Genomic DNA, 16,727 nt, shown 5'->3' with positions numbered 1-16,727 from the left:
GTAATTTGTACGTTTTACTGAGAAAACAGAAAGCTGCAATCATCCCCCAGAAAGCAAGTAATGAGAAAATCCTGATTAAACCCACAGTGATTCGGTCGAGTTTTCTAACACCTTTGCAGCAACAACAGCAGCAGCAGCTCCTAAACCTACACGTCTGGAGAGACACTTGTTATTCACGCTGTTTTCCTGCTCTCATCCTAAACTCTCCCCTCTGCTGACTAAGGCGACACGAGACCGGGCGTTTAGGGAGATGAGCTTGATTTTTGCCTTTAATTGTTTTCCTAACAGACGACTTAGAGGTGCAGCTCGCGTTAATTGCGCTGACCTTATAGCTAATCAAGATGTGATTGGGCTTAAGCAACCGTCAAGACAGCTTTTAGTGTCAGTGAGCTACTGTACTGTTTAAAAATAAGCCCATTTGATTGTGTTTGTTTAGATGATTGGAAACCATCAATGTCTCTTACAATGTATTTGCACCTGCAGTGAGTATAGGATATCCTGGAACTCAAAACAAAACATATGGCCCCTTTACACCTCCAGATGTCTGATGTATTGTGCACTGCTGTTAAAAAAAAACAAGAAAAAAGTGAGCACTACTGCAGTGCATTTTACTCGTACGTCTCCGTGCCTCTTAGCTTACAAAACAAGTCATCAGGGTCAGCCGTCAGGGCTCATCTCTAAAGCCTCGGGGTCATTAGGCAGAGGCTCCTTCCGTTTCCTTTGACAGGTGATTACTGTGGCAGTTGGTGAAAAGGCTTCTGCACAATGCCAACTACTTTCCCTCCTTTTTTTCCCAGGAGTTTCAACCTCTGGATGGGAATGATTTCTGTGCTATTTCTGCTGGAATTCAGAGGAAATACAGACTGATGGCTAACACACCTGACACCTGTGCAGCTGTCCGGCAACATTCCTGACACATCAATCTCAAAGAGAAACCACCTTAACGGGATGTTGGATTGCACCACCCACCTAAGCTTGCTGCAGCTTACAGCAAAAAGAACAGTAAAATTCTTCATTTGTGCTCCAGTATTGCCGGGTTGTCATTCCCATCACTTGCATGCATCTTGAGTTTGAAAGTAAGACGTAATAAATCAAATCTGCAACTGCAATGGCTGTAAAGAAATGTAATCTTGCAGTATCTGAAGTTTAAAAAGAAAACACTTGAGTTACACACACACACACACACACACACACACACACACACACACACACACACACACACACACACACACACACACACACACACACACACACACACACACCGTATCCCATCAGAGAAATAATTTTTACTTTTATTTCTAAAACATCTTTCTGTAATTACACGTTCCGCTCGCACAACTGTGTTCTGGTCATATTACGTTTTTGTACTACACACAGTGCTGGATGAAATCTGCACACATTCACGATCACAAATGTGCCATGGCAGAAGAAGCACGAAGCTGTGAACTTGTACTATGCAGCTCAAGTTAACCCGAACACCAGAGGTCTCTGCAGCTTCTCATCTGTCCCAGAGTCATGCACAGCTGGCCAAGAGTCACATTACTGTGAAGAATCTTCATTAGGAAGTGTAACAAAGAGCCAAGACGGCTTTGAAGGCGTGAAAGTGGGAATAAAATCATGCAGGGTCTTTGAATCTTCTTTAGATGCGTGCTCCTTTACGTAATTTTTTTTGTTTGTTTGTTTGTTTCTCCCCAGTTTTTGTTCTTCCGGTCTGGCACCGAGTGCGTCCTCCGACTCACCGGGTGGATTCGTAGTGTGGATCACCTCCTTCTTGTAAGTGAGGAGAAATTTAAATTAACTTGGTACACAGGTGGTGGAGTAGGGCGAGCGATGAAGTGTTAATGACCTAAGCAAGTGGTAACACCCCCCCCCCAACAAAACAAACAAAAAACACGTAACCTTCACTGGTCTATGTACAATTTAAAAAAACAAAACAACAAAAACACCATGGTAGAGGGTGTCATGTCTCTTCATGTTTGGCTGTCACACAACCAAAATGATCAAACGATGTCAGAATCTCTTCTCATCCAGAGACAATCAGAGGAGATTTCATTAAATAAGATGCCCCCCACCCCTCCCAGTGTCACAGAGTATAGCACCTTGATGAAGAGATGAGCAGTGATCACATATTAAGTCCTCGAGTCTTCCTCTAATGTGTCTAATTATACTTAATAATATTACATAATAAATAGTATTGGTCCTCTGATGCGTCACAAGCAGACGCAGGGGTAGGGCAGCATTGTCAGAGGCTGGACCGCAGATTTAGTCCTCTGAGGTCACGTCAATGTCCTCGGAGCTGGTCTGCTTAGTGGCGATGCGCCATCTGTTGATGTGGTGGTTCCCCTTCTTCTTCTGCTGGCTGTCTGGTCCCTCCTCCTCCAGCTTCTGTCGCTTGTACTTGGTCCTCCTGTTCTGGAACCACACCTTCACCTGGATAGAGAAAAGCACTCAGTGTGTGACCCGAGAAAAAGGAAAAGACTTAACGAACATCTGTTTAGATGCACATTTTGAGTTTCCCAACGCACAAGCAGCTAATAAGATAAATGATGGCCATGTTGTGGTTTTGTTGATCTAATAAAGGCACAATAATTACTCCTTAAGAAGCTCCTTTCTCTCTTTCTTTATGGTACTACAAAGTATGTGCTTTGGCAAACTGTGTTTCTGACTTGTATTGTTGAAATGCAGTAAGGGAAATAAAATAAAGCAACGCAGTTTATTCTGTTTAGCAAGCGAGAGGGAAAACAGAAATGCACATAAAGACTTAATGACTAAGGATGGCATAAAATGCGTGAAATATCAAGCTTAAAAGCTTCCAGACAGTTGCTGCTGTGACCTTGTAATATGAACCTGTCTGACTAACCCGTATGTAGTCAGAGTACTACACACTCACACTTACATTACTTTTCTTTAATCTTTACTTTGCTCGGCTTTGGGGTAATTTTTTTTTCAGAGCAAACGCTTAAAGATCCTTGGTACAGTGCAGTAATTTGTGAATGACCTGTTTAGCTAAAGGGGTGGAGGGTGAGCTGCATTATATACGTTATAGTATATTACAGTATTTCGTGCTTATTTCATGACCACAGTGACTTGATTAATCGTATCCAAATTTTCTAACTTTAAGATAAACTGATGACATGGGCCTTGCTATCACCCATGTAGATGCTATCGTTTAATCTTGCTGATCCAATAAAGTGAGTTTATTAGTATTCGTTTGACAGTCTTTAAAATTTGCATAATTCAATTGCTGCTTAATTGCAAGCCGCCTTATTGACTGACACAAACCAGAAACTTGCAAGCAGAATATATTCACACTGCTGACTGAGGAAATATCTTTTAATCTTACCTATTAGGCAGCCTAATTGACACCCACAGAGTGTGGACTCATTAAACTTAAGCATCAATAATATTTACCACAGCTTACGGTAGAGCATACATGAGTGAAATCCTTTTGAGAGACTCTTTGCAAAATGTGGGTCAGGTAAATGTTAAAAAAATGCAAGTGCACAGGCCTACAGATATGTCATGTAAGATAAATTCAGTTAATTATTGTTAATTTAAATTTCTAACGTATCAATTATTGAAATTAGAATAACAAGAAGAAAATATTTGTATATTTATCATCTCTGTCTCTGAAACATAGTGATCAAGTCAGGAACTTTTTTCATTTTGGACTTTAATTTTCTGTTTTTCATTATGTTAACAGGTTCACAAGAACTGTTTTTTCTTTCTGCCACTTAAATATATATTTAAAAAGTTTGAAAATACTTATATCAAAGTGCTTGATGCATCCGTATCAAGAGTGCTGTAATGCTCCATTTGAAGGATCATTCAAACTATCAGTAGGCTTCAGCTTGTCCAGAATGCAGCAGAGTCCTTATAAATACGCAGAAATTTGAACATATTAAAGTCTCCCAGCTCAGCACAGAATCATCGTTAAAATCCTATTAATTCAGAAAGCTCCAAATGGTTTGGCCCCGCAATAAATCTCTGACTTGCTCCCTGTCGATTAAACCTCTCAGGTCATCAGGTGCAGATCTTTTAACTGTTCCCAGAATTAGATCAAAGTGTGCTGAGAATGCTCTCAGCTACCCGGGTCCTGTTCTTAGGAACAAGCTGCCCTGAGGTCAGTCAGAGCTCTGTCCACAATCAAAGACAAACTTCAAACTTTATCATTCTCGCAGCTCTGCACTTAATAACAGTGTGTGTTACCTTGTACGTGTGTGTTGTGTTTTATATCTTTGTAAAGATTGTTTTGTTATTTTTACTGCCTGAAGGCACAGTAGACCTACATGGGTTTTATGTTTTTATCTTTCATGTTAAACACATTGAGTTTACACATAAAATGTGCTATACAAATAAAATTGCCATAAACTATTACAATTGAATCTAGTTTTCTGCAATACAGTGCATTCATTCAAATAAATGTATTCTAACAACTAAACAGACGAGTAAAAGCCTATAATATAACATATAAAGAATTGTTGGCTACGTAAGAAAATAAATATAAATTATTTTTATAAATTATTTTTTTTATTATTCTTTTGTTGCTGTCCGTTTTAATGTCGTTGCTTGGGCTTTAAAATATTGGGGCTATTTTAGCTGTAGCTATGTGTGGATAACGTTATAGAAGTATCCAGAACTAGCCAGATGCTAGTAATAGTTTATTAGCAGTAATAGTATTGACGACAAAAGTAAGCGACGTTAGCAATTAATTTAAACAAGCAAGCGTTAGCTTAACCTACCTGCGTTTCAGATAAACTCAGGCTGTTGGCCAGTTGTTTCCTCTCGGCTCCGACCACATAGTGGTTCTTCTCGAAGGCTCTTTCCAGCCGGAGGAGCTGGGAGGGAGAGAAGGCCGTCCGGATGCGTTTGGGTTTTCTCGCGAAAGGGCCGTGGAGGAGCAGGCTGTCCTGGGACACGTCGTTACCTGACAGCGAAGTCAACGAAACGGTAACGTCAGTCATGGAAAAAGTTCATTCTTATTTTATTTTCCCGAGAAAAAAAACAAAACAAGTTATAATGGTTCACTTATTACTGTTTTTGTTAATAAAATAGAATTGACATTTGGAAAAAAAAAGAAGCGTATTAATACAAAAGTACGATAACAAAATGCTGTTTTGCGCAATCGTGCTATTTATTAGGCCCGTTTGAACGTGGCATTGTAAACTGTCCAACCTGATAAAAAAACACAATAAATTCATTTTCTGGTAAACTCATTAAAGACAGTTTTGCCCTATAACGCAGTTTTAGGCTGAATGACTTTACGCACATTTTAAAAATAAATAAATCGTGACAAAAATCAGGATCAGACATTTATAGTTAAATAAGAAAGTACATGGCTACACATTCGGAATAGAGTCATAAAATAGCACATCATAACACATCGTAATATATAAAAAATATTTATGTGACTACAGCTAAATATATTAAATGCGTCTTTAAAAGTTATTGTCTTTAGTCTGATCTATTTTGCATTTTTTAGGGTATAAATATTTTTCAGAATTTTTTTTATGGTCAATATTTCTCAGAGTGATTTTTTGGTGCAAACTGTTTTATTTAAAATAAATGTTTGGGTTTTTGTTTGTTGGGGTTTTTTTACATTTACAAATTCTGTTAAATTCCCCATATTACCCAATTACATCCAATAAGGCTAATGTATGTATTAATTAGCCTATGGTATAATTATGATACAGATATTTGATTTATTTAGTTGTTTTTGTTTTGTTTTTAAATTAAGGGGCCCTTTATGCGTTTGCAACATTGCTTTTTCCCCCCAAAATGACATTTTCTGTCCAGACAATTACGTAATTAAAAATGATTGAATGAATAAAAAGATGTAGATTATCTTTCATGTCTTACTAATAACAGGTCTTAGTGCTGTATAGTTATTGGAGGGTAGGTGTGGCTGAGGTTTGTCACCACTAGCTGTGTTCAAAGCCTCTCTGCATCAGATTTGTATTCCGCATCCCTCCCCTCACGATGAAATTATTATGGTAGATTTGATCTATTTTGCCTCTGTGGACTGGCTTTTGTGCAAGATTTTTTAATTAAATGAAAAAAAAAAACTGTAGCCTCACCTAAGGCGAATTTTATTTTATGTGGGGAAAAAACACAACACGGCTGCTTATCTTTTCCTCCTGTGGTTTTCCGAGAGTAGCTGCAGGGCAAACGAGAGTGGGAAACGTGAGAGGAGCCCAACAAGCCTGCTGCAAGCTGTCAGTGGTCTTGTGGATTGTGATATCTGCGGCTACAGTTTATTGTTCGACTAAAAATGCTTTTGAAATCTACAGTCATATTGTTGAAAAAAATCCCACACAAAGATATTTAGTTTACTATGGAAACCACGTGTTATGCACACACTTATTTTATTAGTTTAATCACCTCCACCTACTTTATTCACCATTTTACGCACAGAATAACGCATTGTTTAATTCTAGACTAAGAATTCTGGCCTTTATAGCCCAACAGTGGACCTCAAAATACGCACACATCTGCAAATCTTTAAGCGAAGTAATAATTAAAAAAACTTTTATTAGTATTATTATTATATTATTATGTTTTGCATTCGCATTTTTCGCGTACCTTGAAATCTGTGTCCAAAAAATCTGTTACGTAACACCCAGGGGTAAAAGTTGAGCGGGTCTCGGTGTTGCGTCCCAAAGAAGTGCGGATGCTGTAGGTGGGATCCTCCGAGCTGGTGAGGAGCCACGGTGAGTGAGGGGTGGTTCATCGTCTCCGGGAACACCAGGTCCGGGCTCTGGTAGAGGGACCTGGCCGGTGGTGGAGCCTGGTAACTGTTCATTAAGGCATCTGTCGTCGGGTTGGAGTAACTTAAAGCCGTCGGGCGGATGGGATCCTCTGCCGTTAGAGGGTTCTCTTTAGCGACCAGAGACTCTATCGTGAAGCAGCGCTTGCCTGCAGACGAAAACATCATCTCTCGGTAGAAAGGGAAACCAAAAAGAACGCGATCAGCCTTTATTATTTTCCTTCCTCTTGCTGTAAAGGGAAAAAAAAGAAGCCCACTCTCAGAGAAGCATCATGGCCAAAGATGGTGGGGGTGTTAGGGGAGGGTGGGTGAAGGGTTTGTCTACACGAGCTCTAAGATGCTGCTAGAAAACTCAACAGTGCTGCAAATTGTCCTGATTCACCGAGCCCGTGCGCGCTCGGAGGGTTTCTGCGCGCAAATGCGCACCAAGAAAAGCGCCCGAAACCTTCCATGTGGCTTGACGTTGCGCGGAAAGAGGGAGCTGATTGGACCAGAGCACCTGCCAATAGGTCTCCTCAAGTACCTGCTTTGTAGATCACACAAGACCGGGCAGCTTAGTTACAGGGGCACGCTGAGAAAAACTAGCATGCTCCAATTAATGGGTCATTGCATGTCGCGTTCAGCTTTAATGTCAAGTTTTTCTACAGGAGGGGGAAAAAACTAGTCCGCCTGCGGGAGTGAGAAGGTCCCACTCGTCCCACAGCAGATTCATCCAGTTCAGGAATTCTCATAGTGTCAGTATTTGACTGACGCTCGTTAAGAAGTTTTGTTTTGTTGGTTTTTCACCGAGACACTTTGGATCTTTCACCTTTAACTTAACGTTTAGGCTCTCTTTCAACTCTCATTACAAACACACGCACACACAAGAGCAAAATTAGATTTATATTATGAGATTTATGTGCCTCTCAGAATAAGACAATACAAAGTTTTATCTTCAAATACCGCTTATTTTTCTTTTATTGAGGTTATTATTATTAATTATTATTACTACAGTCGAAACTCCACGTCTGTCTTTCATGTTTTTATGTGATCTTCATAATATATTTTTAAAACAAACAAACCCGACAACAACAACATGAATCAGTGAAGAATGCTGATTCTGGTGAGTCAGACTCCCTGCAGCAGAGCATCCTTTCTCTCTACAAAGTGAGGTGTCCCGCTGATTGTTTTGTTTTGTTTTTTAAATCAAATTTTCCGTGGATTTAAAATGTTTCTCAATCGGTGCAATAATAAGTGCACGTTCGACTTAACAGCTCCGGTTAAAAAAAGGAGAAAAGGCGAGAAATAATATTTGTTACAGGTGTTTTTTTAATTTTAGTTTAGAGGTTTTTTTCTGTTTAAAATTTAAATTCGTCAAGCAAACGTTTTTAAATTTGGTCGAATCAGATCGAAGCATCTTTCAGGTCACAACGTGTATTTGTATTTTTTAATGGTGTGCTCGCGTTTTTATGTTAAAAATTAAGCTCATTTATCATTATTATTATTATTATTACTTTTTATTGTAAGCACATAACGGCGTCATTAATTCGCCTCGTGTTTTTTTTTATATATATTTTTAAGAAAACGTCTGTGAGTTTGTCCTCTGTGAGGACAGTTTAGCAGGAGAAAGTCTGTTTGTCATTACTAGAGCTGCTCCCTCGGCGCTCAGCTTCCATTGCGCGCTAACCAAGTTAATAATTATCCTCTTAATATGCTCCTTCGCGTTGGGGTTGCATTAGAAAATCATTACCGATGGAAATTATGAGGTAAAACAAGCTGTTGATTAGGCTTTTAGAGCTAAAGGCTCCTAAAGACAGCAATCGGTTCTGGGAATGGGTCATTGTTCGAAAAGCTTAATATGGGGCTGTTCCTTGAACACTTCCATTTCTTTTAGTTATAGTAATTACACGGTGAGGATTGTGGCGACGCATAAATGCTATTCAGTTATTTTAACATTCATTCTTGGTGGATCATAAATTCCTAATACAGTTTGCCAGGAAATCATCCACATCTGTGGCATAACTATAAGTGTCTATTGAAAGGTCTGCCGCGAAATAGCTGTAAAATTAAACCCTGGAGTTTTTTTTAACTCTTTAAATTTAACCTTCACAAGTATTTTAGTCGTATAGGTCAGCGGTAAGTTCCACAAGCCTATAGTGGTAGAGAATGGAGAGATAAGAGGAACAAGGAAACAGCGCCGATGAATACACCGCCTTTACAGGGAAACGTTTCAGGAATCAGTCACGCAGCTCAGTTCTCTATCTAAACAGTCCAAACGGAGCATCAGAAGCAGGAACTTGAAGGATGGCTGAGTGGGTTAAAAATGCCGCCTTGAGTTTAATGATGAAACCCTGTGGGCCTCTACGCGCTGACCCTGATCGCGGCTGGTTAATAGATGATCAAATCGCTCTGCTGTAACAAAAAACAAAGGAAAGCGCTCTAACCTTGTTCCGTACCTGTTGCTGATTTCACCCCCGAGGCCCCCTTATTACTCAGTCTGACCAAAGTGATCTTCAAGAATAGTGCACTGACTGTTTTAATGGATTTGTTTCCTTAAAGCTTTTATAGTGACATTTCAATGTAGCAGCTGCAACAATCTGAAACCTTTTCGAGATCTTAATTCTCATTTAGTGCATTAAGAATCAAATAAAACGAGATAAATGACAACTCTTTAAAGCACCCAACACACGTATGAATATGTCCAGTGTGACCGGAGGAAAAAAAAAAATCGTTGCACATTTTGTGTATTAAGAAAACCCAGAAGAGAGATCGGAGATGTTCCAAGATGCAGGTAGCCTGCAGGAGCTAGAAATAACCGGATGGAAGAGTGGGGGGAAAAAACGCTTACGGTAAACCCTAAACAGCCTGCTTTTATCCATAACTTAAAATAAATTTTTATCTTATAATTTTAAATGTTAATCAACTGATATGAAGTTGACAACAACAGCAACAACAAAAGCAACAACAACAACAAAATTAATAATAATAATAATAATAATAATAATAATACATTTTAAACTGTTCAGTTCCTCACAGTCAAAAAAGGAAACAACTGTGAGGAGTGACGGCAGTTTAGATTAGTGCTGTCCTCTAGTGGCGGAAGATTGAAACGCTCTTACAGCTCCCTGAAAAACACCGACTTCTATGTCAATGCTGCCATCTAGCGGTTGAGGTGAGGAACCGTAAGGTTGTAAGGATTTTGAGTTTATCCGCGGAGATCAAAGGGAAGTTGTGACCTCAGCGGTTCCAGGTTGGCGAGGGGCTTCACGAGGGCTTGTAAGTTGGAAAACAAGAAGTTTAAGTTTTAACTGATGCATATTATTTTTTAAATGAAACTTAATGAAATTACTTGTGAATTAAAAGGAAATAACTAAATAAATATTGGGATATTCAGCTTTTGGGGCTGTGTGACAAAGATCAGCGCCGTGTGTTGTCTGCTCGTTCTCCCCTAACGCTGATCAAAGCCATGAGATCAAATCAGTCCGCAGACCGCCTCGGTCCCTTCCTCCGTTCATTAATAAACTAATTAGCCATTTTGTTTCGCATTAGCGTTGTGTGTTCAGCTAATCTCTTCCACTTAAATACTTGGGAAATTTCACCCCATTATAACGAGATGAGAAAAGTAGCACGTCTCTGCGTTTGTGGCACCTGCATAAGAAGTGCGGTCGTTCGGCCACCTGTACGGGCCCCGCTCTTCCACCGGCTCCCCTCCTCAGCATAAACAAACATCCCACTTTGAACAAGGCCTGGGGAAAAAATAATGGGATGGGAAATGCATTAGTGTTAAGATTATATGTTTGAAATCTCAGTTTGGGACGTCAGATACAATACAATTAAAATATGACACTTAATTGATGAAAGGTTTTGCTGTCGAACGTAAAAGTTGCACAGTCGGTATCCGGCGGTCTTTCTGTTTTAGCCTGCAGCTTGTTTAATGGCGTCCTCCGTCTCTGTATACAACGTTAACAGGAACTGCTGTTTCCTGGCAAAGAAAAGAAGCAGTTTGTTCTCCGAGCATGAGCCCCTCTTGTCCGTGCCCGTGTCAGAAGTCAATGTGCATCTCAAATGCGAGCCTTTCACGTCGAGACAAAACCCTGCCTCTACTTCAAACGCTTGTAATGAAAGCTAATGACTATTAGATGGAGTAGAGTGGCCCTTACCTCTGCAAATAAAATGCAAAGAGGGATTCCCCCCCTTTACGATCGCCTGCTCTAAAACGCATGTTGGTTAAAGCGTGAGTGCGCTCTCCATTGAGGCTGCAGCTCGTTGAATTCCATGAGAACTTTCACACCTCCTCAAAGCTGCATTACAATCTGAAGGCGAAGAAGAACTCATGGGAGTCATGTGACGAACTGTATTTAAATTTTTTGGTGGGGAGAAACTCAGTAGCCAATTAATTAGGTACACCAGACAATATAAAACAGCTAGTATAAAACAGGCCTCACTGGTGCAAATAAGGATCATCATTGCCACTAATAATCCTCAAAAAAAGTGAGTTCAATATACTACTACTACTAATAATACTAATAATAATTATTATAATAATTATAATAATGCTTTGGCCTTTGATCTGTTCTTGAGGCCAAGAAAGCGACTTCGAGACATCAGCTTCAACATCAAGAAACTCAGATCAGACCCAAATTGACTAATTCATTCTTCAAATTAGGATTTAGTTGCAATTAATTATTCACTGAAACCCTAATATTGATTCTCCCAACATTTTGAGCTTTGAGCAAAGTTAATAGCTTGAAATGTGCACGCTCTAAACACTAAACCCAGCAAAGAGTGGTCTTTTCTCTTGAGCGAGTTATCAAAACAGTTGCTGATGAGTTGTTTCAGATTAACACAGCCCAACAAAGGCACATTGAAGAGACCCGTGTGGATAGACCAAAATTGCCCACTGTGTTTGTGTCGCCAAGACAAATTGTGTAATGTGCTGAAATGCAAAGCTCACGAGAGCAGATGAGAGCGACCGGTCAAGAGACAAGTGAAGATGTTACAGTTTCCTTTCAGAAAAGCCTTCAATTCGGACCCTGCAGAGAGTCTTAAGAAGCACAGTCAGCGCTGGCAAGCATCCAGCCGTTAAGGTGCCCTGTGCTAATTGAGACGATGAGCCCGGTGACCCCCACCGCCCCTCCCCTGGACTCTCTCAGTTTTCCCAGGCCTCTAGCTGCTTCTTTCTGTTCCTCAATGGGATTACGTGGAGCTGTGGACAGAGAAGAGGAGAAGGGGGCTCTGATTCCCGGCTGATCACATCAGAAACGGCTCTCTGTGGTTTTACACAAATTCTGCTCCTTCAGCGGTGCTTAAGCCATGATCAGGCCAAACGGGGGCACCAAGAGAGAGCAGGCAGGGGGTGGCGGACAAGAGACAGTGAAAGAGATCAGCTCTGTTAGCGTTTATTAAACTCTTCTCTTTGATACGGTGACCAGCTGTCTTCTCCTTGTCTCCTTGCACTCTGATATTTAAATTGACAGTTAAATTGATCGGCAGAAAAAGAAATATCTGACTTGATTTTGTTGAACTTTTTGTAGTGAATTAGTCAGCTTGAGTGGCCTGTTGGTCAGAAACATATAGTATATTGCATGGGAAAGGAAACCTTTATTCTAAAATACATTTTGCACGCAGAAACAAGTGTATCTGCATCTGGAGTTGTTCTGTTGATTGAATATGATTGTGTGACTTGTGTGTGCTTTTTTCTTCCAAATGTCATGTTTGTGTAATTGTTCTTTGCCTCGGGTAAAATAACGTGAGCATAGAAACTAAATTATAAATTTAAATCATCACTTTCAGCAACCAAATTTGTTACCATAGAAGCAAAGAAGCCTAACCCTTCATATAATTAGTTACATCAGGGGTATCAAACATAAGGCCTGGGGGCCCAACTTGGCCCAGCGAAGACTCCACGCTTGTGAAGGAGTGCATAGCTTTAGCTAGGAACTTTTTTTTAGCTGTATTTTTATAGGTTTTCCAGCTTTTCCCGTTGGTAAAGACAACCTTCCCACTGGTATTCACACTATACCAAAGTAATTCAATAAAAGATAAACAATTAAATGACAGAAACATTCCAGGTCACATAAAAAAGGGGAAAAAAGAAAAGAAAACCTCCCCAGACATTTTTCAGAGAAATAATAAAAACATTATATTTTAGAATTACAGGACAGTCTGGGCAATGAACTACCAAGACTTTTTCTTTCATTTTACTCATTTACCTTGTAATTTCACTTGGCCAACCCATTGAAGATCAAAGTAGCTGTATGTGACCTAGAACTAAAATCTATTTGACATCCCTGACTTGTACCTTCTGTTGTCCCTGTGACGATGCATTTGTTAACATGAAATGTGTCATCATATGTTTTTAAGATTATAGAGGTAGACGCTGTGTGTTCCCATCAGCCTTCTTTGTTTAATGTGACCGAGTTTCAGTTGACCACCCCAATTACCTGCTCTGATGGACACATATCCTTTCTACGTGCCGTCTTCTCTTCTGTTTTATCCCTCGTGTCTGCCAGGCAGACAGCATGAGTCCCTTTCGTTTCAATAGAGCAGAGACAGGACACCTGCTGGCGGTGGGTGGGCATGTGGAAGCCCAGTCCACTGAGAAACAGTGAGAACGGTCGTATTGACCATTTAAACAGATTAAACAGTGAGACCCAGCTCTCTTGCTCCGAGACACAGTGACCCCTACCACCCTGGGTTACAGATATCCCAGCTAATCCCTGAGCTGGTTATTTATTTGCTTAGCTTAAACCAGAGGGTAACCTAGACTTTACATTGGATCGAACCTGGAAGGAAATATCTCCCATCATCCTCAGACTTGGCAGAGTGAGATGAGAGGGAAATGAGCAAAGTCCAGAAAGACACAAGAATGACCTGCTTAGGACACATTAAAGATGAACATTGCTCCATGTAGCAAAGATGAAAGTTCATTTATTTGTTAAATAAAACTCTGAAATATCTAAATGATGCCTCTGAAAACAGGATTTCAAGTCTTTCTCTAAAACACCAAGTGAACCAGATTTGAAGTTAATATGCCATGTATTTTTTTAACCCCTCAAACATGAATTCATTTGCTTCTTCATAACTGTGTGATCACATTTCACTGACGATGAATAATGAACCCCAGCAAACATCCAGCAAATTCACTCAAACTATTAAAAATTCAGATTTGAAGAACATGATGTAACATGTCTCTGCTTCCCAAACAAACTTTAAGCTGCTGAGTTTGCTGCTGTTGCCTTAAACTTCTAAAAATCTCTCTAATTGGATATAAAGGAATGAACAGGACAGGTTTTGCATTCATTTCATAAAATATATTTTCTTAATATTTCAGATATACAAAAACAAACTCATCAAAAGGGCAATAAATGTAGACAATTAAATAAAAAACTATAAATCTATTAAATATTTTTAGTTGGAGACTATTAGCCTCTTTTCTCAGATATATATATGTACATATATATATATATAAAAAAGTCCTCTTTTTTATTGTAGTCAAAGGTCCGGTGGTTGGTTCAGCAGTGCTCATTGGAGTCGTCAGATACGTCAATATCCACATCCGAATCGGAGAACTCTTCATCCTCATCGCCCTCATCTCCGTTCCCTTGAGATCCGGGGCTTTTCGGTGGAGCAGCCAGGCCCAGTTTGGCCAGTTTGGCCTGCTGCTGTTCCAGACTCTGTTTGCGCCACTTGATGCGTCTGTTCTGAAACCAGACTTTGACCTATGGGGTAAAAAAAAAGAAAGAAGACACTTAGAAATCGTACTTTTACCTTAAGACGACTAAGTTGTTGAGATGTCTGAAAGAATACCTAAACTATGTGTTTTTCGGTAAGATTTTATTACCTGAGCTTCGGTGAGCTGCAGAGAAGACGCTAGGAGGAATCTCTCCGATCCGACCATGTACTGCTGCCGGGCGAACTCTTTCTCCAGGCGGGATAGCTGCTCGCTGGTGAAGCTGGTGCGCATCCTCTTTGACTTCCCACCTTTCGTTTTGAGCGAATGTAGCCCCACGTTGATTTTGGGCATTGCAGCTGCAGAACAGATGAAACATATAATCACACACACTGCCGCGTAAAGGTCTCCGTTTCTACAGACAAACTACTTTTCGGATGTTTTTGTTTGTTTGTTTGTTTTTACCTTGAGCGTAAAGTGCGCCTCGACACGATGGCTGGTAGGTGAAAGGTGAGTAACAGTAGACGGAATATCCAGGTTGCGTGTGGATCGCTGAGTGTAACACGTTGGGTGAGGAGTAGACCCACGGAGCTGGTCCTATCGGTAAGCCTACGTGTCCGGTAAAAGGCAGAGATGGTGCTGCTGGCTCGTATTTTACTCCGCACTTAGCAGGACTCGTGCGGCCGCTGGTTGTGTCCTCGGGTTTGGCGAGCAAAGCCTCAATAGTAAAAGATTTCCCACTGGGTGGTTTCGACTCGCACTGCCCTCCCTGGTAGTGCAGGTGCAGCGACGCAGGTGCGCAATTACGCACGGAGTATCCATAAGCTCCGATCGGTACCTGCATGCTGACGGTTGTTTAAAATTAGTTTATGAAGGTCTCTGCTGAAAAAAAAGTTGCTTCTCCAAGTCCAGCAGGAAGGTGAATGCTGCTCCTCTGCGGAGTGTCTCAATTTATAGTCCAGAGGCGCACGGAGGTGTCAACAGCCCCCCGCCAGCCCTTTGTCTTTCTAAGTAGCAGATGAGAGGCGAACATCCCGACAAGGTATCCAATTAATTGCTGGAGTAATACAAGCTGGGATTGTCAAACATCCTAACCCTTTGAATGAGCAGCCTTTTGAAGAGGGCTGGGGGGGCTGGGACTCAAGAGATTTGCTAGAGTACAAATTCTTGCATGGATCTTAAGTCCAAATGTAATCATTACCGCTGGGAAAGCCTTGATGTTACCAAATCATCTTATTTTTGTGTCCTTTAAGTTCAGGCTGGTCGACAGATGCTTTAAGCACTTGATAATTGGAAACCTTCTTTAAGCTACAGAGAAAGGGAATGTTGTGTTGCTTTCTGTTTTTGTATCCTGTATTCTGAATTCCACGCTAAGATACGTGTTTGCAGTTGTAAATCAAGCACTGCATCTGTGTGTTAACAGTTTGTGATGCGTTTCCTGTATAAAACGAATGCACTCTATTCCCAAAGTGTTTATTTTAGCAGCAACGGTGTGGTTCTTGAAACTGAATAACAGCCCTGCGTAATTGAGGCGTCAAATTCAGCGGGTGAGCGCAGCGCTGCAGGTTTTACCAAACTGCAACTCCGCTAATCTCAATTACTCCGTTAATCCACATGCTGATCTGTCCCGTCCTTTAGCTCCTCAGAGAAGGCAAGGCTTTGGTTGATTCCTCAAACAATCTAAAGTTGCTCTGAATCTGAGCCCTAAATCTGAGGTCGGGTTGGTTTATGGTCTAAAAATACTAAATGTGGAGTATTATCATATTAGTATTATTGAGAGTGTGGGGAGTGAGTTGGAGGGTGGGGTGGGCTGCTTTTAACTATGTAAAGCACTTTGTGCTACATTTTCTCTGTATGAAAAGTGCTTTATAAATAAAGATTGATTGATTGATTGATTGATCACTGCACAGCTATTTTGCATACATTTATTTTATTTTATTTTATTTAAAAAAAAAACTTGTTAGGTTTTTTCTTTCTTTTTTGTTTAAGGGGGTGATTTTACACTAACTCTAGGACAAAAAAACTTCCTCTCTTTCAACCCGGATTATTGCCAGCTCTGCAAACTTTCCAGGCTCATTTCCATCATTTGGACGTGGCAGAGAGCGCCTCCCGAGCCTTAAGTAACTGTTAAAACACATTTAAACACCGAAGCGAAACGCTCATTCCCTTTGACCTCCGTTCGATCTGTTTATTCTCTTTGGCTGACACTAGAATGTCTAATGAAGAGGGCAAACACAGACTTTCTCGAGTCGGCCTGAACAATAAAGGATCCTTCTTCTGATGCCTATACGACCGGACCACCCACCCCAT

General features: G+C 40.5%; 2 protein-coding genes across 5 annotated transcripts; both read right to left on the bottom strand.

The window, feature by feature from the left end:
- Positions 1 to 1,266: 1,266 nt before the first annotated feature.
- On the bottom strand, positions 1,267 to 11,058 carry emx1 (empty spiracles homeobox 1). 4 transcript variants are annotated; one of them, XM_085257190.1, is made up of 6 exons: positions 10,906 to 11,058; positions 10,597 to 10,727; positions 10,394 to 10,491; positions 6,583 to 6,934; positions 4,743 to 4,927; positions 1,267 to 2,430 (listed from the first exon to the last, which is right to left on the bottom strand). In XM_085257190.1, the coding sequence occupies exons 3-6, from the start codon at positions 10,472 to 10,474 to the stop codon at positions 2,263 to 2,265; spliced, it is 786 nt and encodes a 261-aa protein (XP_085113316.1). In that variant the 5' UTR covers positions 10,475 to 10,491; positions 10,597 to 10,727; positions 10,906 to 11,058; the 3' UTR covers positions 1,267 to 2,262. The 4 variants fall into 4 exon arrangements, with proteins under 4 accessions (XP_085113316.1, XP_085113317.1, XP_085113319.1 ...); XM_085257191.1 differs by lacking the exon at positions 10,597 to 10,727; XM_085257193.1 differs by lacking the exons at positions 10,394 to 10,491; positions 10,597 to 10,727 and having other exon boundaries at positions 6,583 to 6,996.
- A 3,201-nt stretch (positions 11,059 to 14,259) lies between these two features.
- Positions 14,260 to 15,261, bottom strand: noto (notochord homeobox). Its single transcript, XM_085257826.1, has 3 exons — positions 14,883 to 15,261; positions 14,589 to 14,776; positions 14,260 to 14,466 (listed from the first exon to the last, which is right to left on the bottom strand). The coding sequence occupies exons 1-3, from the start codon at positions 15,259 to 15,261 to the stop codon at positions 14,260 to 14,262; spliced, it is 774 nt and encodes a 257-aa protein (XP_085113952.1).
- Between the last annotated feature and the right edge of the window lie 1,466 nt (positions 15,262 to 16,727).

This window comes from Mchenga conophoros, linkage group LG19 (genome assembly GCF_057382185.1).
Source record: "Mchenga conophoros isolate Kocher_MC1m ecotype Shallow Benthic linkage group LG19, M_conophoros_male_GT1.1, whole genome shotgun sequence".
NCBI classification, from domain to species: Eukaryota; Metazoa; Chordata; class Actinopteri; order Cichliformes; family Cichlidae; genus Mchenga; species Mchenga conophoros.
This window is presented reverse-complemented; position numbering and strand designations above follow the sequence as displayed.